The 24,290-nt window shown below is 36.0% G+C and overlaps 1 protein-coding gene across 1 annotated transcript in view; it reads left to right on the forward strand.

The window, feature by feature from the left end:
* Positions 1 to 24,290, forward strand: part of LOC111140042 (kelch domain containing 1) — a 50,260-nt gene that overhangs the window by 8,075 nt on the left and 17,895 nt on the right. Inside the window, exons 2-8 of the mRNA XM_022492419.1 lie at positions 5,926 to 5,996; positions 6,471 to 6,588; positions 7,016 to 7,134; positions 14,078 to 14,156; positions 15,728 to 15,811; positions 19,275 to 19,358; positions 19,822 to 19,880. Coding sequence (XP_022348127.1) covers positions 5,926 to 5,996; positions 6,471 to 6,588; positions 7,016 to 7,134; positions 14,078 to 14,156; positions 15,728 to 15,811; positions 19,275 to 19,358; positions 19,822 to 19,880 — 614 coding nt within the window. The remainder of the gene's footprint in view (positions 1 to 5,925; positions 5,997 to 6,470; positions 6,589 to 7,015; positions 7,135 to 14,077; positions 14,157 to 15,727; positions 15,812 to 19,274; positions 19,359 to 19,821; positions 19,881 to 24,290) is intronic.

The raw sequence follows: 24,290 nt of genomic DNA on the forward strand, positions 1-24,290 counted from the left end.
TTTTTTCTTGTTTCTAATCTCAGAAGGGTAGTTTTCAACTATTAAGCATTAAGTTTGATGTTTGTATTAGTGTTTTATTTATTTGTTTGTAGATAACCGTTTTCAAATTGAGGAAGTTTTCTTCCATCTGATTTCCGATGAATGGCTGTTGAATTTTGGAGAGTGATTTTTCTGCATCATACTGAGATAAACATATTTTTTCTCCTTTAGTCTTTTAATAGGATAATTTATAGTAATAGGATTATAATGCTAAACCAATATTGCATTTTCTAGGTTAAATATAAAAGTTAATATAATTTTTTAAAAATACATTACTGGGTCCAGTTTGCTAATTATTGAGGGAGGATTTTTTTTTAATTTTCTTTTTTTTTTAAATTAACATATAATGTATTATTAGCCCCAGGATTACAGGTCTGTGAATCATCAGGCTTACACACTTCACAGCACTCACCATAGCACATACCCTCCCCAATGTCCATAACCCAACCACCCTCTCCCTCCCTGCCTCTCCCCAGCAACCTTCAGTTTGTTTTGTGAGATTAAGAGTCTCTTATGCTTTGTCTCATCCCTTTGTAAGTGGATTGGGTATTGTTCCTTCTTTTATTTTTGGGATGGTTTTTGTAAGAAAGAGTTAATTATTCTTTGAATGTTTGGAAGACCTCATCTGTAAAGCCATCTGGTACTTTGTAGGGGAGGTTTTAAATCTCAGATTCAATCTATTTAAGGCTATGGATTGTTCAGATTTTCCTTTTTTTTTTTTTTCTTGAGTCAAATTTGGTAAGGTTCCCTCACCCCCACCACCAGCCCCAGGAATCTATTTCATTTAGTTTTAAATTTTCTTGGCGTAAATCTAAGTTGTTCATAATACATTCTATTTAATCTCTGTAGTACTTATAGGTATATCCCTTTTTCTGTTCCTAAAATCATTTAATGGCAACTTCCTTTCTTTCCTTTTTTGAATAATTTTGCCAGAGGCTTATCAGCCTTCTGAAACATCAGCTTTGGTTTATTTGGTCTTCTCTTTTGTGTTTCTTTATTTCATTAATGTCTGCCTTTCATGTCCTACTTTCTATTGGTTTATTATGTTGTTAGTTCTTGAACTTCTGATGTTGGATGCTTAACTCATTCTTTTTGAGATTTTTAAATTCTTTTAAGTACTTAAAATTCTTTAGCTGCTTCCTCATTTTGATGAGCAGTATTTTGTTATTTTATAATCCCAATATTTCATATTTTCCGCTATTATTTCTTATTTGACCCATATGTTTGGGAAAATATTTTAAATTTCTATGTTATTTTTATGGTTAGGTATCTGTTATTAATTTCTGACTAATTGTGTTATACTCAGAATGTGGTTTATCTTTGTTGCCAGTCCTTTGGAATATGTTGAGGCTTGCTTTCAGGACTAGCATGTGATCAGTTTTCATAAATGTACCTTAGTTCTTTTTTTTTTTTTAAGATTTTATTTATTTAATATTAGAGCATGCACACAAGCATGCGGGGAGGGCAGGCAAAGGGAGAGGGAGAAGCAGGCTCCCTGATGTGGGGCTCTGTCCCAGGACCCTGGGATTATGACCTGAGTGCAAGGCAGTTGCTTAAGCAACTAAGCCACCCAGGTGCCCATATACCTTTGTTTTTATAAAGAATATATATTCTAATGATCTGGTGAAGTGTTTTATATATGCCTATTTTATCAATCTTGCTGATTGTGTGGTTCAAATCTCTTATATCCTTCTTGACTATTTTATTTCCTATTCTATCAGTGACTATAAACAGGCATTAAAAACTCCTACTCTGACTAGATTTGTTAGTTTCTCCCTGTGGTCCTGTCAGTTTTTACTTTAATGTATTTTAAGCTATCTTTTAATGTATATATGACTTTAGAATTATTTTACCTGGGTAATTGAATGTTTTATTATTTTGTAATGATCCCCTCACTCTGTAGTAATATTACTTGCCTGAAAATCTGTTTTCTCAATACATCTACACCAGTGTTCTTTTGGTTAATGTTTGCATGGTATACCTTTTTCTATCTTCTGTTGGTAATTTTGTGTATCTTTGTATTTTAGATGTGTGTGTTATAACCTGAAAATAACTGGATTTTGTTTCTGTCTAATCTGACACTCTGTATATTTTATCTGAAGAGTTTATTTAGCTAATTTATACTTAATGTGATTCTGATATACTATTTTGACCAGATGTGGGTTTTTTTTGTTTGTTTGTTTGTTTTGTGTTCTGTTTTTGTTTTGAGAGAAAGAAGGGGAGCAGGGGTGGGGTGGGGGAGGGGCAGAGGGAGAGAGAGAGAATCTTAAGCAGGTGCCATGCCCAGTGTGGAGCCTGATGTGAGGCTCCATTTCACCACCTGAGATCCTGACCTGAGCTGAGATCAAGAGTTGGTTGCTTAACTGACTGAGCCACCCAAGCTTCCCCAGATATGTTTTATATTTGCCTCTCTCTGTTTCTCTTCCTCCTCCTTCTCAACTTTCTCATTTCAAGGGTTGTTTAAGGGGGTTTTTGTTCTCTTTACACTTTTTTTGTCTTTGTGTAGAAATTATGATTTATTTCTAACCGTGTAGTAGCTACTCTATTTCAACATGAATACTTGGCAAAGTTCAAAGGTAATAGTTTTCTTTCTTCCCAGAGAGTTCAAGTACTTTAGAAAATTTCAAGTCCAGTCACCCCTTTCCCTAGGTAGTCTTATCCTGTTTCCCTCCCCTTAAATTAAGCATTAAAAAAAAAAAAGTTTAGCCCTTTTTATGGTCTAAATTTACCCACACATTTACCGATATCTTGTCATACTGTTTCTTATCACATCTCAGATCTTTAATTGCAGATCATCTTTCTTTTGTCTGAAATAAGACAGCTATTAGAATTTCTTTAAATGAGGGTTATTGGCCAACTGTCTCAACTTTGGTTTGCCTGAAAATTTATTTTACCTTGGTTCTTAAAATATATATATATTTTTAAAGATTTTATTTATTTATTTGACAGAGATAGAGGAAGCACAAGCAGGGGGAGCAGCAGAGGGAGAGGAGAAGCAGGCTTCCCACTGAGCAGGGAGCCTGATGTGGGGCTCCATCCCAGGACCCTGGGATCATGACCTGAGCCGATGGCAAACACTTAACTGACTCAGCCACCCAGGTGCCCCTAAAATATATTCTTTTACTGGGTATAGAATTACAGGGTGACAGTTATTTTCATTAAACACATTGGCTAATCCTTGGTTGTTCCTAATGGGAATTCAGTCATTAGTTGCCATTTGTTTGAAGGTGATTTGTTTTTTATCAGGCAGTTTTTAAGAATATATATTTTTCTTTGATGTTCTGTTATTTTACTGATGTGTCTTGGTATGGATTTCTGTTTATGTATGCTTAGAAGTTGTTAGGACTTCCTAGATCTCAAGGATTGATGATGTTCAGCAGTTTTGCAAAATTCTCACCCTTTGTCTCTTCAAATATTGCCTCTTCCTCATTCTCTCTATTACATGTTAATGAACTTCTGATTAGACTAAGTTCTTCTCTTTCTTCATGTCTCTTAACTTCTTTTTTTTATATTCCATCTCTCTGGGCCATATTTCCAGATTACTTGGTTAACTAATTTTCTTTTTTAGGGTCATCTTGACAGAACAATTTTAGTGGGATGATGGGTTCAGAAGCCAGATTTATCTGAATTGATGAGAAAATGACAGATGAAACAGTGGAGACATTCTCTATAGTTAGAATGGAAGTTTTGTTGTGAAGAGAGTCAAGAAATAAGAGAAGGAGTTAAGGGAGGGTTTATTTGTTTTAAAGGTGAATGATATTAAGGCATATTTGGATATCTACAGGAATGATCTAGTAGAGAAAGAAAACTTGATGATGTAGAAAAGAGGGGATAATTTAGGGCGCCTGGGTGGCTCAGTGGTTAAAGCCTCTGCCTTCGGCTCACATCGTGATCTCAGGGTCCTGGGATCGAGTCCCGCATCCGGCTCTCTGCTCAGCAGGGAGCCTGCCTCCTCCTCCTGTCTCTCTCTGCCTGCCTCTCTGCCTACTTGTGATCTGTTTGAAAAAAAAAAAAAAAAAAAAAAAAAAAACCTTAAAAAAAAAATAATAAAAGCCCTCCTTTAAAAAAAAAAAAAAAAGAGGGGATAATTTAAGAATGAAATGTCTCAGAAAACAAGAATCTAAGTCCAAATTTTTCAATTCTTTGATTCATTTCTTTTGTACCACTCCATTTAAAGATTAGTGAAAGAGGTTGTTTTGTTGTTTTTTTTTTTTTTTTAATCAGGCTGAGATGAGCCTGCTGTCAATTTAACAAGTATTATTCATGTATCCATTCACTGAATCAATCAACAAACATTACATTTGCCTTTTATGTGCAGTTACTGTGCTGGGCTCTGGGAACAGAATTAGAACAAGATAAACATGACCCCTGCACTCACAAAGCTATGGGTTAGTGGTAGTAAGTGGATGTGATACAGACAAAGGACTTGGACGGGCAAATAGAGTACTGTAGGAGAGCATTTAATAGGAACCTTAATCCTTTACCCTTATTCTAGGAGATTACAGAAGCAACATTTAAACTGATTTCCAAAGAATGAGGAGTTAACCAGGCAAATTCTGGGAGAGCATGTCAAGAAGACAGAAGTGGACAGATAAAGGCCCTGTTGCAGCAAGGAATTTGCAGAAATTTAGCAACTGAAAGAAGACTAGAGCATAGTGAATGAAAGGCAAGATGAGATTTGGGAGGGTAGCAGATGCTGTACCATACAGAATCAGAAGAATTGTAGACTATCCTGGGAGCAGCTGGGAAGCACTGAAAGGACTTAATAGTGACAAAATCTATTTTTGTAATATTTCTGTTGTAAAACTGTGTGCATGAGGCTGCTGGAGCCTGATGCCGTTAAAACTTAGAATCATATGGTTACTACACTCCTTCTTACAATTATTTGCTTACTTATCCATCTAATATGGCTTCTACAACCAGACATGAATGCAGCTTTCCTTTGAATTAACAGAATGATTTTCTGCTCTGTGTGTGTGTGTGTGTGTGTGTGTGTGTCTGTCAGAGGGATAGTGGTAGAAGTCAGATACTTGGCAGTCAAGATACTATCTTTTAAAATTTAACAAACCAATGAGAAAATAATATTTAGCATATAAATAATATATGCATGATATAGCTTTAAAAATTCTTAAACTGCTATTTTTAAAACTAGCTTTTTTGAATTATTTTACAGACTAATAAATTTGGGGATTTGTATAAGGATTTGTTTTAATCCCTAAGTTTTTAGACTTAATGTAAATAAGATTGTTTCTCTATTCTTTTTTCTCTTTTCATCATAAATATCAGAATGTACTGTTCTGTTTATGTTATCAGCTTCTTTAGAGATTATTCAGATTCTGAGTTGCCACATTGACTAGGTAAATTTATCTTGATCCTTAGAGTCTGTATTTAATGAATACCTAACACTATGCCTTGCACATAGTAGGCACTCAAAAATATGTTCAGTAAATCAAGATATCTTAATAGACCTTATAAAAATTTCCTTTCTTAATTTCTTCCTTTCACCCAAAACATATTGTCCTTTTTTGATATTCCTTTTCTTCCTGACTTTGTAGTCTTTGGTGTTCTGCTCAGAATGTTATTATTTTGCTATTTTCCCTTACTCAGAATCCCTTTTTAAAGGTTTAATTGCCCTGAGTCTTTTCTTTGAGACTCATATACTTGCTATTTTGTATTCTAGACCTTTCTTGTTTGCCACTTGTTCTTAGAAGATGTCTTTTTTCCCTTCTTTTTTGATCTATCTTAATTTAAATTGAAAAACCCATCTTGAAGCCTGTTTATGTTTTTCTATTTTGCAGCATCTTAATTGCAGTTTTCCCATCCTGAGGAACTATTTAATTGTTATTGTGTAATTGATAAACATAATTTTATGTATTCTGTTTTTAGTCTATTGAAGACAATGAAGTATATTTGCCTAATGATGAAATTTGGACCTATGATATTGATAGTGGGTTGTGGTAAGTAATTTTCAATTGCAGAATGTCCAATCTTAATATCGTTTTAAATATTTTCATAGACTACAGGGAAATTAAGACCAAACTTAGAACATACTGCAACATTTATTGTCTCCCTTTCTTTTTCTTTGAATGCTTTATTCTCTCTGGTTCTTTCTTTCCCTTGCTCCCTTCCTCTCTTTGCTCTTTGCCATTTGCCATTCCTCTCAAGGCTGAGGCTGCCCCAGAAGGCTTTGCTTTGTTCTACCAATTAATTCCCAATTCTAGTGATACGAGAAGATTCTGCAGTTTTTCTTCCAATAGGCTGAAAAATCTTTAGCATGGATCTTAAAGAGTTTTTACAGTATTGGCTACCATGGCATTTCAATTGTAATTGTCAGTGACAGTTGTCGTTGAAAGAGTACTCGTGGAGTTCAAAGGGAATTTTTAATTTGCCTTTCTAAAAAGTCATGGAATTCCATGTTATTCTTGCTGCAGGACCATGCACCTCATGGAAGGAGAACTCCCTACCTCCATGTCAGGAAGTTGTGGTGCTTGCATTAATGGAAAGCTGTACGTTTTTGGAGGATATGATGACAAAGGATACAGCAATCGAGTAATACTTTCTTTCAATTCAGGAATGCAGCAAAATGTAATATTTAGTGTGTCACTTAATCTCACAAGTTTCCACATATTTAAAAAGATAAAAATAGAAAATCTTGAGCTTACAGGGTTTTAAAAATAGAGTGAATATGCAGCCATTGTATTCTTCTCTTCTTCCATGTCTTTCTGCTTCATAGTTAGCTCCACGCTTAGTTGGTGTCTTATAGGGCAGAGCATGATGGGACAGGATCCATTTCAGGGTGTCTTACATGTCATTTTTGCTTCTAAAACACAGTCTCATTTTTATTAACTTTACAATGAAAAATCTTACTTTTAAAGAGAAAAGAGTAATATTATTAATTTTTGGATCACATATCCCTCAGACACAGACTTAATTTTTGAATGCCCTCTCTGCTAATGGTGTTCTCCTCTTTTAAAAGCTTTATTTTGTTAATTTGCGAACAAGAGATGGAACCTACGTTTGGGAAAAAATCACCAGTTTTGAAGGACAACCACCCACACCACGTGATAAACTTTCTTGCTGGGTATATAAAGACAGGTAATGCAGCAAAATCATCTCATTAACTACACTTAAGTAAGGGTTATCGCTAGAGGCCGAAATAGAGAAAACTTGAAAGTCTGGATTTTTTTTCAAGGTATAATTACAAACTTGTTTTGACCCTGTTGGTAATGGCAGTTCCGCCTCCTGGATAAGAGCCATGTCATAAAGATAAGCATCGTGAAAGCAACTATTTGTTTTTTTAAATAAACTTATCATTTAATTAAACTTCCTGAATAGTTAACACATTCACATGGTTCAAAAATTGAAACCGTATTAAAAAGTTGGTAGTGAAAGGTCTGGCTCCCACCCCTATCCCCATCCACTCTGTTCCCTTCCACCATGCACAAATAATCTTGTATTCTTAGAGTAGGGGTTCCCAAACTGGTCTGCAATTGGAATCACCGGGGGATTTTTTTAAAATTCCAAAGCCTAGGTGATACCTCATACCAATTAAATGGTCATCTCTGGGGTTATGATATTTTGAAACTCCTCAGGTGTGTCCAGGATGCAGATAGTTTGGAAACCACTGCCATCAGTGTTACCTTATGCAAATAGAAGCAAATACGTAAGAGTGTATGCATGTATCCCTTTTTTCTCTCTCTTCCTTACACAAATGGCCATGTAGTCTGTACATTCTTCTGCACCCTGCTGCTTCCATTAGTTAACGTTATACCATGGAGATCTTCATCTTTCTGTATCCCGAGTGAGAAAGCTGATTTCGTTCCTTCCTCCCTCTCTCCCTTCCTTCCTTCTCTTTCTCTTTTCTTTCCTTTCTTTCTTTTAATAGCTGCATAGTATTCCCCTTTGAGGATATACCATAGTTTATTTGACCTTTCCCCTATAAACAAAATAATACTTATTTCAGTTCCTTTGCTATTACAAACTATGCTTTAATGACTATCTGTGTGTGTGTGTGTGTGTGTGTGTGTGTGTGTGTATGAATGATTGCAGATCTATCCATTGGATAAAATGAGATTGCATTTATAACTTTGGCAAATGTTTAGTTTGCTAAAGCTGTTGTAACAAAGTTCCATAAACTAAGTGGCTTAAACAACAGAAATGTGCTTTCTCATGTTTCTAGAAACTGGAGGTCCAAGATTAAAATGTCAGCATGATTGACTCCTTCTCTAGGTTTAGAGGAAGCATCTATCTCATGCCTGTCCCCTAACTTAGGTGGATTTGCTGGCAATCTTTGATGTTCTTGAGCATGTAGAGGCATCACTCTGACCTCCACCTTTATGTTCACAGAGTGTTTACTCTGTGTATGTGTGTCTGTCTCCAGTTTGTCCTTCATGTAGGGACACCAGTCATACTGGTTTAGGGCCTCCCCTAAGGACCTCATTTTAACTTGATCACTTCTATAAAGAACCTGTCTCCAAATAAGTTCACATTCTGAGATCCTGGGGATTAGGACTTCAATATATGAAAGGAGAACACAAACCTATAGCAATAGATTCTGCCAATTTTTCCTCCTTAGAAGTGGGGCCATTTTGCATTCTCAACAATGGAATGCTTGTTTCTCCATAGTCTTGCCAAGAGTTTGGGGGCAAACTCCAATTGTTTGTTTGTTTGCCAGACTGACAGATGAGAAATATCTCAGTCTTATTTTTTCATTTTCACTGAAAAATATTTTTTGTGGGTGTGAATGTATTTTCATATGTTTAAGGACAATTTTTATTTCTTTTTCTCTGTACTGTTTGTATCCTTTGCAAATTATTTCCTATTTGAGTTTTCCTTTTTATAAACTTGATTTCTAGGAGTTATTTATATATTAAGGAAATTAGTGTTTGACCATGATACAACATGACAATATTTTTTCAATTTGTCATTTGTCTTTTGAGTTTACTTAATGTGTTCTGCATGCATTAAACAGATTTTTAAAACTTATTAGATAAATTTATTAGTAATTTCCTTTTTTATCTTTATCTTTTGTGGCTTCCTGATCTTGAAATCTTGATTAAAAGGTTATACATTAATTTACCTATATATTTTCCTCTAGTACTTTTATCATTTTATTTTTTTATTTTTTAAATTTAAATTAAATTAAGTAACATATAATGTATTATTTGTTTCATGGGTACAATTCTGTGATTTATCAGTCTTATACCCAGTGCTCATTGTAACACATATCCTCCCCGATGTCCATCACCCATTTACCCCAGCCTTCAACCCCTTTTTTCTTATTTTTTACATTTAAATTGTAGATTCATTTGGAACTTAGTCTGTGAATAGTTATGAGATATGGATCCAGGTTTATCTTTTTTTGAATGGCTACCTGTCTGTAACTCAGTTATTTCCTTACTTTTATCATATATTCACCTAATTTTCACTGGTATTTTGATCTGAGTTTTCTATTCTATTACATTGATCAGTTAATGTACAAATACTTCACTAGTGTAGATATTGAAGCTTTACAGAACATTCTTTTTTTTTTTTAGTTTATTTATTTGTTAGAGGAAGAGAGAGAGCACGAGCACAGGCAGGCGGAATGGTAGGCAGAGACAGAGGGAGAAGCAGGTTCCCTGCCGAGCAAGGAGCCCGATGTGGGACTCTATCCCAGGACGCTGGGATCATGACCTGAGCCAAAGGCAGCCGCCTAACCAACTGAGCCACCCAGGCATCCCTTTATAGAACATTCTTATAGGATGACTGTAAATCATGAATGTATGCCTTAAATAATTATCACAAGATGAACTCACATAACTACCCCCCAAGTAAAGAAACATCATCATCAATATTCTAGAATCCTTCCTTATGTTCACTCATAATCACTATGCTCATCCTCCTTGCTGAAGTAAACCATTATCTTGACTTTTAGTATCCTAAATTAGTTATTTTTTAATTTTTTATATTAGATATGGCATCCTATAGAATTTATCCTTTTACCGAAATTATATTTTTGAGAGTCATTCATGATGTCATATGTACCTATGGTTTGTTTTCTTTCCTGTATATTACTCTATTTCATGAAATACTACAAAATATTTATTCATGCTACTGTTGATAAACATTTGGGGCATTTCTACTTTTTGACTCTTCAGAATAACACAACTATGAACATTCTTCTATGTATTTTGGTACATAAGGGTAAATATTTCTATTGGGTATGTATCTCTTCATTCTCTCAATAATGTAATCTGATTTCAATATAGTCTAATTTACCAATCTTTTCTTTATGATGAGTGCTTTTGTGTCTTAGACTTAGTTGATCCCAACTCTACAAAGTATTTTTGGTCTTTTGAAGTTTTTCTTGTTCATATATACAAGAAATGGGAAACAGTATTTGCCCTAGATAGGGAGACTGAGTGAAAGTAGGAGAGAGACTTACTTTTTACTACACCTTTATCATGACATGATAAAGTCATGATAAAATACATATAACATAAAATTTGCCATTTTAACCATATTTAAACGTCTAATGCAGTGGCATTAATTACAGTCACAATTTTGTGCAACCATCGACATTATTTAGTTCCCAAATTTATCATCACTCCCAACAGGGACTCTATACCCATTAAGCAATACTTCCCCATTCCCCCTTCTCCCCAGACTCTGGAGACTTCTAATCTACTTTCTATCTCCATGAATTTGCCTATTATGGATATTTCATAGAAGTGGAATCATTCAATATTTGTTCTTTGGTGTCTGGCTTATTTCACTTAAAATATTTTCAGAGTTCACTAAGTTGTAGTATGATATCAGAACTTACTCCTTTTTAAGGCTGAATAACATTCCATTATATGCATTGTGTGCATTTATCTGTTCATCTGATGAACACTTGCTTTGTTTCCACCTTTTGGCTGTGGTGAATAATGCTACTATGAACATTGGCTTTCAAGTATTGTTTGAGTCCCTGTTTTCAATTCTTTTGGATATATACCTAAGAGTAGAATTTCTGGGTCATATGGTAATTCTATGTTTAATTTTTTTAGGAAGCACTGAACTGTTTTTCCCCAATGACTGTGCCATATCATATTTCCTCTGGCAATGTACTTGGATTCTAATTTCTCTATGTCCTTACCAACACTTGTTCTTTTCTTTTTCTTCCTTTCTTTCTCTCTTCTTTTTTAAAAATAATAGCTATCCTAATGGGTGTGAAGTGGTGTTCATTGTGGTTTTGATGTGTATTTCCCCAGGGACTAATGGTTTGACCATTTTTCATATGCTTATTAGCCATTTGTAGATCTTCTTTGGAGAAATGTCTATTTAAGTCCTTTGCCCATTTTTAAAAATTGGTTTGTCTTTTTGTTATTGAGTTATAGGAGTTCTTTACTTATTCTGGATATTAATCTCTTATCAGACATAGGCAGGGATTTTTGTTCTAATGTTTTGGGTTGGCTGGCCTCATAGAGTGAGTTAGTAAGTGTTCTTTTCTCTTCATTTTTTCTGGGGGGAAGACTTTGAGAAGGTTGGTATTGATTGTTCTGTAAATGTTTGGTATAGTTCACCACTGAAACTATCTGGCCTTGAGCTTGTCTTTTTTGGGAGATTTTTTGACTACTGACTCAATTATATACGTTTATTCAGTTTTTCTATTTCTTCATAAGCCATTTTTTATAGTATCTTTTCAGAAATGATTCTGTTTTATCTAACTTATCCAATCTGTTGACATAGTTTTTGTAGTATTCTCTTGTAATCCTTTTAATTTCTGTAATGTTGATAGTAATGTCCTTTCTTGTCATTTCCAGTGTTAGTGCTTTGAGTCTTCTCTTCTTTTCTCTTTGTCAACCTAGCCAAAGATTTGTCAACCTAGCCAAAGATTTGTCAATTTCGTTGTTCTTTTCAAAGAACTTTTGGTTTGTTGTTTTTCTCTATTTTTCTATTCACTGTTTTGCTTATTCTCCTTTATTTTTCATGATTTCCTTCCTCTTGTTATCTTTGGGTTTAGTTTGCTCTTCTCTTTCTAGTTCCTTAGTGTGTACAGTTATGTTATTGATTTGAGATGTTTTTAAAAAAAATGTAGGCATTTACAGCTATAAAATTCCCTCTGAGCACCACCTTCACTACATACCATAAGTTTTGTTTTATTGTATTTTCATTTTTATTCATTTCTAGGTAATTTTTAATTTCCCTTGTGATTTTTTTTCCTCCACCCATTGGTTGACATTTTTTTTTCTTTCAGCACTTTAAAGATTTTATTACATTGCTTTTGGCCTCCATTTTTCTCATGAGAAATTCACTCTCATTTGTGTTTTTGTTCCCCCATATACGTCTTTTTTTTCCTCTGGTTTTTCTTTATCTGTTTTTTAAATTTTTGCTCCTCATTGATTGAAAGGTTCCTATTTGTAGTTTCCCTTGTATTTATCCTTCTTAGAGTGCACTGAGCTTTTTGGGTTGGTGGGTTTACATCTTTCATCAGTTTTAGGAAGCTCTTAGTAATTATCAAACATTTCTCCTAGACGTTTATTTGTCTCTTCTCCTTCTGGGATTCCTGTTATATGACAGAGGACCATTTTGTATTGCTCCACAGAGCCTGGGCTCCTTGGATTCCCGCCCCCACCCCCATCTCTTTTCTTCTCTTTGTTTTAATTTGGATACTTTTTTTTTTTTAATATTTTATTTATTTATTTGTCAGAGAGAGAGAGAGCACAAGCAAGGGGGGAGCACAGGCAGAGGGAGAAGCAGGCTCTCCACCGAGCATGGAGCCCCATGCGGGACTGGAGCCCCATGCGGAACTCGATCCCTGGACCCTGGGATCATGACCCAAGCCAAAGGCAGCAGCTTAACCGACTGAGCCACCCAGATGTCCCTTGGATACTTTTTATTAGCCTCTTGACCTGTCTTCAAGTTCACTGGTCTTTCCATTGCTATGTCTAGTCTCCTGTGAAGCCTATTTAATCAATTCTTTATTTATGACATCTTTTTTTCAATTTTTAGCATTTCCACTTTAGCAGTTCTTTTTCATGGTTCTACATCTCTACTGAAATTGCTCTGTTGTTCTTGCATGTTGTCCACCTGTTACAAACTAGATCTGTTGGCATCTTTATCATAGTTATTGTAGATGCCATGTCTGATCATTCCACTATCTGGGCCACCTTGGGATCAGCTTATATTGACCCCTCTCTTGATCATAGGTCACTTTCTTTCTTTCTTTCTTTTTTTTTTTTTTTTTTTTTTTTGCCTTTTCATGTATCTTGTAATTTTTTTCACCACATTCCAGACATTCTCTATGAAAGAATAATAAGGTTTAGAAAAAATATTTATTTCCAGAAAAGGACATGGCCTTTCTGTTTTTCTTAGGCTGCTAGAGTGAGTGGTAGTTCAGTCAGTCTCATTCATAGTTGATTTGTGTTTGGAATTGTTGAAACTGTTGCAACTGTTGTACAATTGCCTTCAAATATTTTGAGGCAAGACCATGACTCTCCTTTGAGCACTGCAGATTGTCTAAAGAAGTTCAGCTGTACTTCACACTGTTCCCTCCCTCAGAACTCTGGAAGATCTCTCCTTGTTTCATAGCCTCATTGGGAGGTCTTTGGGTCACCAGGAAGTTCTCTTTGCTCTCCAATCCCACCTTTTGCTTTCTGTACCTTGGGAGATCTTTTTCAGCCTTGTACCTCCTCCCTTGGTCTTTTGAGGGCAGCCATCCTGTGTACTATAATGACTTAGTATGCTTCTGATGTATTTCCTTCAGATCTCCTGATCTGGGTGGTTTCTTTTACGAACTCTACCTGTCCTGGATTCTTTTTCTTCTTGCTCTTATGCCAGGAATGAGAGTAGGTACACATGGGTCTTTTCCCTTTTATTGACAGTTCATTGCTTTCTGGAATAGTTCATTTAGACTTCTTTGTTCCCTTCTCTCTTTGATTTTTTTTTAACTATGGTTTTTTAATTTACTTGGCTAGTTTAGGTTATTAGGGTGAGAGAGAGGATCTCTTTCAACTTTTGATGAACAGACTGGAAGTAGAATTCTAAAGTGTGTTCTTTTATATTTGTTTTTCAGATTAATATATTTTGGTGGCTATGGGTGTAGGAGACACAATGAACTCCAAGACTGTTTTGATGTTCATGATGCATCTTGGGTAATCACTGTTTACATTTTCCTCTAATTTAGTATCACTTTAAAGTCTTTAGAAATAATGAGTCCAGTCTTTTTCAATTTAACTTGCCACAATTGACACTATGAGAAAAATGTGTTTTCTCTTTTTTGGATTTAGATTCAGTTGGAGGAGTTTCTCTCATCTTCTCTCACCTAGTGGTATTAGCCTTCATGGCTACCGGGAGAGTAATTTCTTACTTTATTAATCACTTATATCTGTTTCTGTTAGACAAGTAGAGATTTTAGCACAACTTGGAAAAACTTTGCTCACAGATAACCAGAACGGCTGTTGTTGAAATACATCTCCTTTTAGGTGTGTCCACCAGAACTATTCATAGCTCAGGCTGACCTCTGTTTGACAGTGAGTAAGTTGGTAGTGATATTACCTTTCCTACTTATTCTTACTGGTTAGAGAATAAACTGTTACTAGTGAAATAAGACATGACATGAAATGAAACCCTTTAAAAGACAACTTTAGAAACCATTGATCCCAACATCAACAAATATAGTAGCTCTTTGCTTTTACCTTTTACTAGCATATATTATTATTGTACATTATAATGTAAATCTATATGTACATTTCATATGTATCTTTTTGTATATGGGTATTTAAAAAAGATCTCTGTATTTACAAGGTTTTTGAGTTTTTAAAATAAAATATCCTTAAAGTTTTGTTACTAATACTCTGGTTTCTCTTCAGATTGTATAAATCTTTTGCCTCTTAAAATTTTGTTACTTACAGTATTACTGATAATTTTCAAAAATATAAATTCCCATTACTTTGATCTACGTATTTTTACTCCTTTTTTTCTCTCCTAGTACCATTAGGCTAAGAACCATGTAGTTTTGGGTGTACAAGTAGATTGCATTTATATTTTAATTTAAGTAAATTGTTTAGTGTGTTTAAATTGTTTGACAAGTTCTGACAAAAATGAATGATGTATTTCTGGCATAGAACATAAAACTGACACAGAGGCAAGCTAAAGCAGGAATAGAGGATTTCAACAATCCAGAGATGCTAAATATAGTGTAATTGCTAAATGGTTGCCCTGCTGACAATTTTGTCTCTTAGAAGACAAACAAGAGGGTAAGCCCAAGTTTGACCTATAAGAACAAATTGCTTGGTTAAGTAGAAGTGATTGGAACTTTTTGGAAAAAGGAACCATGGTCCACTGAAGTTGCTGATTGTAAAGATTAGGAATTCTGAGCATGTACTCTAGGAACACAGAGTGCAAAATATAAATGTCATTCTGTCCTCTGCAACTTTAAAAGAGATTATTCTTTGAGAGAAATGGAAGATTATCAACAAGTAAAGTTATGACTCACTGCAAGCAATGCTATGAGAAGACAAGTTGCCAGGTGACTGCTGTGACTAGTCTGGAGGCCACACTTTATGAGTCATGGGTGTGTGCTTTAGCTTTATGACTGTGGTAACACTTAACCTCTATTTTTATAATGGTGTTTATTATTTCTCCAGTAAATATGCAATGAAATTTGTTACAATAACCTAAAGTTCACAAAAGCTTTGAAATATTTTTAAAATTCCTGTTTTAGGAAGAACAGATATTCTGGGGATGGCATAATGATGTTCATGTATTTGATACAAAGACACAGAATTGGTTTCAACCAGAAATTAAAGTAAGTATTGTAAAAATTACCTTTGTATTTGTATATTCATCGATACCTTAAAAGAATATTTTTTGCTAAGTTATTTGGATTTTAGCAATTGAGTTTATAATCATATAACCCCTTAAGTGCCATCACTAATACTCTTTTTTTTTTAATCACCTGTTTTTCTCCAGGTTAGCTAAGGTTGTCTAGAAAAATCTTCCAAAGTGGGTACCATAGTTTTCCTTTACCCACAAGTATGATGTAATGATGGCACTTTTAAAATATCCTTTTAGGGCACCTGGGTGGCTCAATCAGTTAAGTGTCTGCCTTTGACTCAGGTCAAGATCTCTGGATCCTGGGATAGAGTCTCTGCTCAGCGGGAGTCTGCTTCTCCCCTGCCCCTTCCCCCCACTCATGCACACGGGCTCTCTCTCTCTCTCCGCCACTCTTTCTCTCTCAAAAATGAATAAATTAAATCTTTTTTTTTAAAAAAAACCTTTTACAGTCAAGTCCATAATTTTGAAAAGCCCCTATTTCATACTCTTGAAATCTACATACAATTAAAGCATGACAAAAATACATTATTATTCTCTTTCATGAACTAGTGAGCAAACCCAAATTCAAATTAGCTTAAGCCATAATGAATTTTTACATAGAGGGAAGGTATATTTTGGAGTGGCTCACATAGTGGAAGAGCCGCAGGGACTAGGGCCTCAGGAGCTAGAGGAAGTTACTCCACACCATCACAACATTTTCCATAGCTCTTCGTCAACTTCTCTTTGCTTCTCTTTGTGTTCTAGCTTCATTCTGTCTACTGCAGACCAGCCAGCTCATTTAGGAGGGAACGTGGTCCTGGCTATCCAGGCAGTTCTTTCCACTGGTGCTGTATTCTTTCAAGGTCTATAAATTAGTCTTAGAAGAGGACTCTGCATATTTGGGCAGGTTCCCACTCTTTACATTGGTCCCTGTTCCCAAAGAGATGACGGGCTAGGCCCATGTCTCGGGCTTACCCTAGGGGAGCAGAGGATTGTGGGTAATAGGTCACCAGAACTGCGCCAAATGGAGTGCTAAACGGACAAAACCAAAACTGTCCACAAATATGCACAAATGACATACATCCATTTGAATTTTAAGATTTATGTCTTTTGTTAATGAAATAAAAGCATTTTATCTCTATTCAGATAATCTTATGTCAGCAAGCAGGTGCCAAGAAACAGTGTTGAGACTGTATCTACTGAAACTCATCCTGGATCTCTCTCGGGCATCTGTTGCCTCTACTTCTTTACAGATAAACCAGGAGTCTGCAGCTCTTGAAGGCATATTTGTAGCATGTGCTCCTGTCAGGGCACCAGGCTGGCCCATTCAGTGGAGCATGCAACTCTTGTCCTCAAGGTTGTGAGTTCATGTTCCATATTGGGCTGGAGCCTACTTTAAAAAAAAAAATAATAATAAAAGTAGAATGTGCTCCTGAGGAAAAGGGAGGTCAGGTAGCTTGTAACTAGTTCTTGGGCTCCTTCTTTCTCTTCTTACCTCGGTCTATAGCTTTCTCCAACATTTTTACACACACCTAACCCTATTTTAGTTCATATTTACCAAGATTTTCAGTGTAATTTCTCTGACGATTTCTTCAAATGAGTTCTTATATTGTTTATATTTTATTGAAAATTCTCACATGGCTGTGCCTGGATGTCTCTTCATTTTTTAGAGACGTTCTTAAAATACTTCATTATTCCCAGTATTAGGATCAAAAGACAAGGCAGCATGGAAGGGTGTACCAGTTATTGGTGTCAAAGTTAAAAGAAATTGGGTTTGCATTCTAATTCTGTCCTTTATACTTTAGATAAGCCATTTAGTGTGTCATCTATAAAATGGAAAGGTTGAAAGTGTTTTTTCTATATGGGATTTTTACCTCTTAAGAGCAATATACTAGTAATAGATATCTTCGAGTTGTTTTCACTATTTCAAGCAACTTAATAAGCATTGTGCATTACTTAGGCAATTAGACACACAGATTAATGCAAATGCCATTTCTTTGTTTTTGTTTTTGTTTTTTAATTTATTTATTTAACAGACAGAGATCACAAGTAGGCAGAGAGGCAGGCAGAGAGAGAGGGGGAAGCAGGCTCCCTGCCCAGCAGAGAGCCCGATGCAGGGCTCGATCCCAGGACCCTGGGATCACCATTTCTTTGTTTTTGTTTAGAATTACACGAACTCAGCTTATTCAGAAGCTTTAGGTGGCTAATAAATGCACTTGACAGAAATTTGGTATTTATTTCATAATCAATGTGTATATAATAGAATAATTTTTCCAAAATTTCAGATCAGGAATGGGGTAATAATAATGATTGTGTTTTGCTGGAATGACTGAGAACCACATTTCAAAAGGTTCTTTCTCACTTATATAAGTGTTAAATTGGTAATATCTGAATTATTTCTTCCGGTGTTGGCTTCAGGACAGTCATTCGAGTAAGCCTGAAAAGTCTTGAGAATTATGATATTGGCTGTAGAGCTTAAATGTCCTGTGCCCACATTCAGGAGCCAATGTGCTGAAAATGTTGAAAAAGTTCTTTCAGAACTTGGAATGAAATGCATACACAAAGGCACCCACCATGAACACATGGAATTATACAGAAAATTTTTCCTTTAAATCTCATTCATTCATATACCCATTATATTCTCTCTTTTCCCACCAATCCAAACTTCTCTGGAGAAGAGATCTATATTTATTCAAAGTAAAGTATAGAAAAGTGTTACCAGTTAATGGGAAGAGTTTTAGTAAGTGATAAAGCAATGTTTGGCTTAAGGCAAGAGTGAAGTCCTGATTGTGGAATTTAAGACTCCCAAGAGTTTGAGGGGGTGGATATAATTTCTTAGAGTCTCTGAGATCATTGTGTACTACTCACTCATAATATGAACTTCTGGGGGAGGGGTGTGGGAAGAGAGGGAAGGGGGAAGAGAGAGAGAGAATCGTTTTAATTTGATTTTTAAATCTTTATAGTTCAAGCTGAAATTTACATGAAACTTTATTTTGCTAAATAGTGTCAGGCAGTTAAGAAAAACACTTCAAAAAGTAAAGCTCAGAGTAAATAAGTTTCATTCTTTTTTTTTTTAAGATTTATTTATTGAGAGAGAGCATGCACAAGAGTGGGGGAGGGGCATAGGGAGAGGAAGATGGAGTATCTCAAGCAGACTCCCTGCTGAGCGCCCACGGGAGGCAGGGCTCCATCTCAGGACCCTGAGATCATGACCTGAGCTGAAACCGAGAGTCAGACCCCCCACTGACTGGGCCACCCCTAAATTTCATTTTTGAAGAACACTGTTTGTCTATAATTATTACTACTCAGAATGAAATTTTGCCTTAGGATTTTTATTGAATTACAGAGGTAATGGTGATCTGGTGGTCAGGTATTTCTCATACTGAGTGTAGGAGTGGGACTTCCTTAAACATGTTTCAAGGCTTTGCATTCTGTTTTCTCATTTCTGCTTGCAGGGTGGAGTTCCTCCACAGCCTCGAGCCGCACACACGTGTGCCGTTCTTGGAAATAAGGGCTATATCTTTGGTGGACGTGTTTTGGTTAGTGTTTTCATGGAAATGGTATTTTTATATGTGATTCTACTTACATAAATTATTTTCTGATTTGCGGGAACAACAGACTATTCAAATTATCTAGATACTAAAATGCTGTTCAGTAACTTTTATTTTCCATCCCCTAAACAGACTATACATGAATCATCATGGATGATTTATGAATCATAGTTTAGTGAAGAGAATCCTTCACATCAGTGCATAACCAGAAAGGTTTTTAAAATTTCTGAACCTTTAAATCCTGTTACTTTAAACCCATCTCCCCCCCCCCCCGATAAATTAATTGGGTAGCTCTAGATTAATTTTATTAACACTTAGCATTTTTTCCCAATATATAAATTTCTGATGTTTGGTAAAATGGAGATGGTCTATTTTTAATCTGAACTTATTTTAAAATTTTAGCCCATGAAAGATGTAAAACACAGACTAATTTAATACACTTTTATTTTAGCAAACTAGGATGAATGATTTGCACTATCTGAACTTAGATACCTGGACTTGGTCTGGAAGGTAAGTATGAGATTTAAGTATATTTTAATCAAAAGGCGTGTGTGTGTGTGTGTGTCTGTCTGTCTGTCTGTCTCTCTGTCTTTTGGATCATAATCCAAATCTGAATCTCTAAAACTGAACTAGTATCTTTTTCCTTCAGATCACATGTCTAAGCAAGGAATATACAGATTTAAATGCAGAGTTTGTTCTTTAACTAAATTAAATAAAACATGAGAATACCAGCAATTTAAAATTGATTATGTAAAAGTACTGGTTTTGTACTAAGCATTCTTGAGAACTGGTCAGAAGAAGAAATGAAGGGACAGTTTATTGGGGTCATAACAAGTGAACATAACGAAGTAGGGAAAAGCCAGATTTTAATTGTGGTTCAAAGTATATATTTAACAATAGAATAAATCTATTTACCTATCACTTCAGCTGTTCGTGTAATGAGATGGAATCAGAGCTATATATTATTCTAAAATAGAAATACTATTAAAAATGAAACTGAAATGGCCAAAAAAAAAATTATAGCAGATTGTCTTTGAAATCTTGCAATGGAGAAAGTTTTTTTAAAAATGGTATACACCCAGGGTGCTTGGGTGGCTCAGTCCGTTGAGTGTCTGCCTTCCAGTCATAATCTTGCGGTCCTGGGATCAAGTCCTGGGATCAAGGGGAGATTGTGTTTCCCTCTCCTCCTGCTTGTGCTCTCTCTCAAATACATAAATAAAATCTTTATTTTTAAAAATATTTATATTTTTGAGAGGGAGAGAGCACGAACAGTGGGGAGAGGCAGAAAGAGGGAGAAACAGACTCCCCAACAGAATGGGGAGCCCAGCATGGAGCTCGATCCCAGGACCCTGAGATCATGATATGAGCTGAAGACAAATGCTTAACTGACTGACCACCAAGGTGCCCTTTAAATAAATAAATAAAATCTTAAAAAAAAAAAAATTCACCAAAGTTAAAAGGCAAATTGGAAAATACAAACAAAAAACTAAAAGTCATATTTACAGTATTTTTAAAAAGATTTTATTTATTTGCTAGAGAGAGAAAGAGAGAAAGCATGAGTGGGGAGAGGGGCAAAGAGAGAAGGAGAAGCAGGCTCTCTGCTGAGCAGGGAGCCCAGTGTGTGGCTGGATCCCAAGACCCTGAGATCACCACCTGAGCTGAAGGCAGATGAGTAACTGACTGAGCCACCTGGGTGCCCCTGCAGTATATTTTACAGGGCTTAAAGCCATAGGAACTTAGAAAATCAGTAAGAGGGGCTCCTGGGTGGCTCAGCGGGTTAAAGCCTCTGCCTTTGGCTCAGGTCATGATCCCAGGGTCCTGGGATCGAGCCCTGTATCAGGCACTCTGCTCAGTGGGGAGCCTGCTTCCCCCTCTCTCTGCCTGCCTCTCTGCCTACTTGTGATCTCTGTCTGTCAAGTAAGTGAATAAAATCTTTAAGAAAATGTTTTTAAAAAAAGAAAAGAAAATCAGTAAGAAAAAGACAAACAATCCAACAGAAAAGTGGACAAAGAACATAAATGAGCAACTCATGGGAGAAATACAAATGGGCAAAAGTTATTTTTTTTAAGATTTCATTTATTTATTTGAAAGAGAGAGAAAGAGCATGAGTAAGGGGAGGGAGAGGGAGAAGCAGACTCCCCACTGAGCAAGGAGTCTCAAACAGGGCTCAGTCCCAGGACTCTGAGACCATGACCCCAACCAAAGTCAGACACTTAACCAACTGAGCCACCCACATGCCCCCCCAAATTATTTTTAAAAGGTGTTCAACCTTATAGACAATCAAAGAAATGGAACTAAAAATAATAGTTTTCAATTATCAGATAAAAAAATAATTACAAATAACAAGGTGTGCTCATTTATAATAAGACTATTAGTGGGAGTATAAATTGGTACAGTTTTTCTGGAAGGTAGTTTGGCAATATATTTAAAATGTAAAATGGGGGAGCAATATGTTTAAAATGTAAAATAAAATACAAGTATGCAAGCCAGGGATGCCTGCTTGGGTAAGCATCTGCCTTAGGCTCGGGTCATGATTCTGGGGTACTGATTGAGCCCCACCTTGTTGGGCTCCCTGCTCTGCGGGGAGCCTGTTTCTCTCTCTCTCCCTACCGCTTCCCCTGCTTGTGCTCTCCCTCTCTCTCTGTCTCTGTGTCAGATAGTAAATAAAATCTTTAAAGAAATAAAACATAAAATGGAGTTTCTACTTTGATCCAGAGTTTCTCCGAAGACTGTAATTGGATGTGTGCGCATGTGTGTGTTTGTGTTACAACATTATTGTAAAAGCAAGAACTGGGGGTCAGCCCTCATGTTTCCAAGTGGGGATTGTTTAAATTATGGCATATTTGCGCAGTGGCTACTATGCTTCCATTACCAAAGGAAGTTATACTTACAGAAATATTCTACAGTGTATTAGTTGAATGAAAAAAGTTGTAGAACAGAATATAGGATCCCATATATATATATATATATATATATATTTTTTTTTTTTTTTAGGATTTTATTTATTTATTTGACAGACAGAAATCACAAGCAGGCAGAGAGGCAGGCAGAGAGAGAGGAGGAAGCAGGCTCCCCACCGAGCAGAGAGCCCGATTTGGGATTCAATCCCAGGACTCTGAGATCAGGAACTGAGCCGAAGGCAGAGGCTTAACCCACTGAGCCACCCAGGCACCCCCCATTTATATTTTTTAATAAATATGTTTATATGTACATTAAAACCTAGAAAGATATATACCAAATTATTATTATTTCTCATCACTGGAGGACAGGATTATAAGAGAACTCTCCTTTTTAAAAATACTTTTGTGAAAAAAACTACTTTTGTGGTTGTTGAATCTTTTGTAACCAAAGTGATTCTTATAGCCAACACAAACCATAAAAATACTTCCATTTTGGAAAAAATAATCATGTCTTCTACAAATGGCCCATATTATTCTGGAACATTCCAGAATGCTGGAGAATGGTATCCTCTTACCTCCTAAGTTAAACTTTTGTACTTATGTTTTTATTTCTTTAAGAATAGGACAGTATTTGAAATTTTTAGAGGTTTATCCTGGACCTGGAATGGCTTGCAAACTTTTTTTTTTTTAAGATTGTATTTATTTATTTGAGAGAGAGAGAGAGTGTGTACAGTGAGGAGGGACAGAGGGAGAGAGAGAGAGAGAGAGATAGAAGCATACTCCCTGATGAGCAGGAAGCCATGCTTCTATTTTCCTGCTGCTTTTGATTTGATCATTTGATTTTTCTTTAGCCTATTGATATGGTGGATTCCATTAGCTGCTTTTTGAGTGTTGAACAGCCTTGTATACTGGGTATAAGTCTTATTTGGTCATGATGTATAATTCTTTTAAGTTTTTGGATTTGATTTACTAATATTTTGGTGAGTGAGGATTTTTGCGTCTATGTTCATGACCAATATTGGTCTCTCATTTTCTTTTCTTGTGATGTCTTTGTTTTTGTTTTGTTTTGTATTTTAGACTTTATTTATTTAAGAGAGAGTGAGTGAGAGAGAGAGCACAAGCCAGGGTGGGTGGGGGGAGAGGCAGAGGGAGAAGCAGACTCTCCACTGCGCAGGGACCCCAATGCTGGGCTCGATCCCAGGACCCTGGGATCATGACCTGAGCAGAAGGCAGACGCTTAACCGACCAAGCCACGCAGACCTATTTTTATTTTATTTTTATTTATTTATTTATTTTAAAGATTTTATTCATTTATTTGAGAGAGAGACACAGGGAAAGCTCGATAATGAAGGGGGTGGACCATAGGGACAGGGTGAAGCAGATTCCCCACTGAGCAGGAAGCCTGACATGGGCCTCTATCCTGGGATTCTAGGACCATGACCTGAGCCAAAGGCAGCTGCTTACCTGACTTAGCCATCCAGGTACCCCTGCATACTTTTATTTTAAAGCTAGAGTAGCTAGCATTTTCAGGTAAAGAAGCTTTGGGAAATTGTAAGGGAAGTAAACCAAAGTAAAAGCAACAGCACCCAAATCCCATAATATCCTTGAGGAAATCAGCTAAAAATATAAAATTAAACATGGGCCCACAGTAAAAAGTTACAGACATAAAAAATAATTATGTTGAAAAACTTAAGAAGTTATATGGATTAAACGACATGATATGAAGCACGCACTGAGAACTGACTGTAATTTTCAGTCTGTGTTCTGTGACCAAGTGGCATAGAGCTAAATGAAAAGATTGTCTAAATTCATCTAAGCATTTAAGAATTTTTTAAAAAAGATTTTATTTATTTGACAAATCACAAGTAGGCAGAGGGGCAGGCAGAGAGAGAGGGGGAAGCAGGCTCCCTGCTGAGCAGAGAGCCCTGAGATCCTGACCTGAGCCAAGGCAGAGGCTTAATCCACTGAGCCACCCAGGCGCCCCAAGAATGTTTTTGAAATCTTAACCTTAATGCAGCTG

Source organism: Enhydra lutris, unplaced genomic scaffold, assembly GCF_002288905.1.
Source record: "Enhydra lutris kenyoni isolate GAN:26980312 unplaced genomic scaffold, ASM228890v2 scaffoldscaffold4, whole genome shotgun sequence".
NCBI classification, from domain to species: domain Eukaryota; kingdom Metazoa; phylum Chordata; class Mammalia; order Carnivora; family Mustelidae; genus Enhydra; species Enhydra lutris.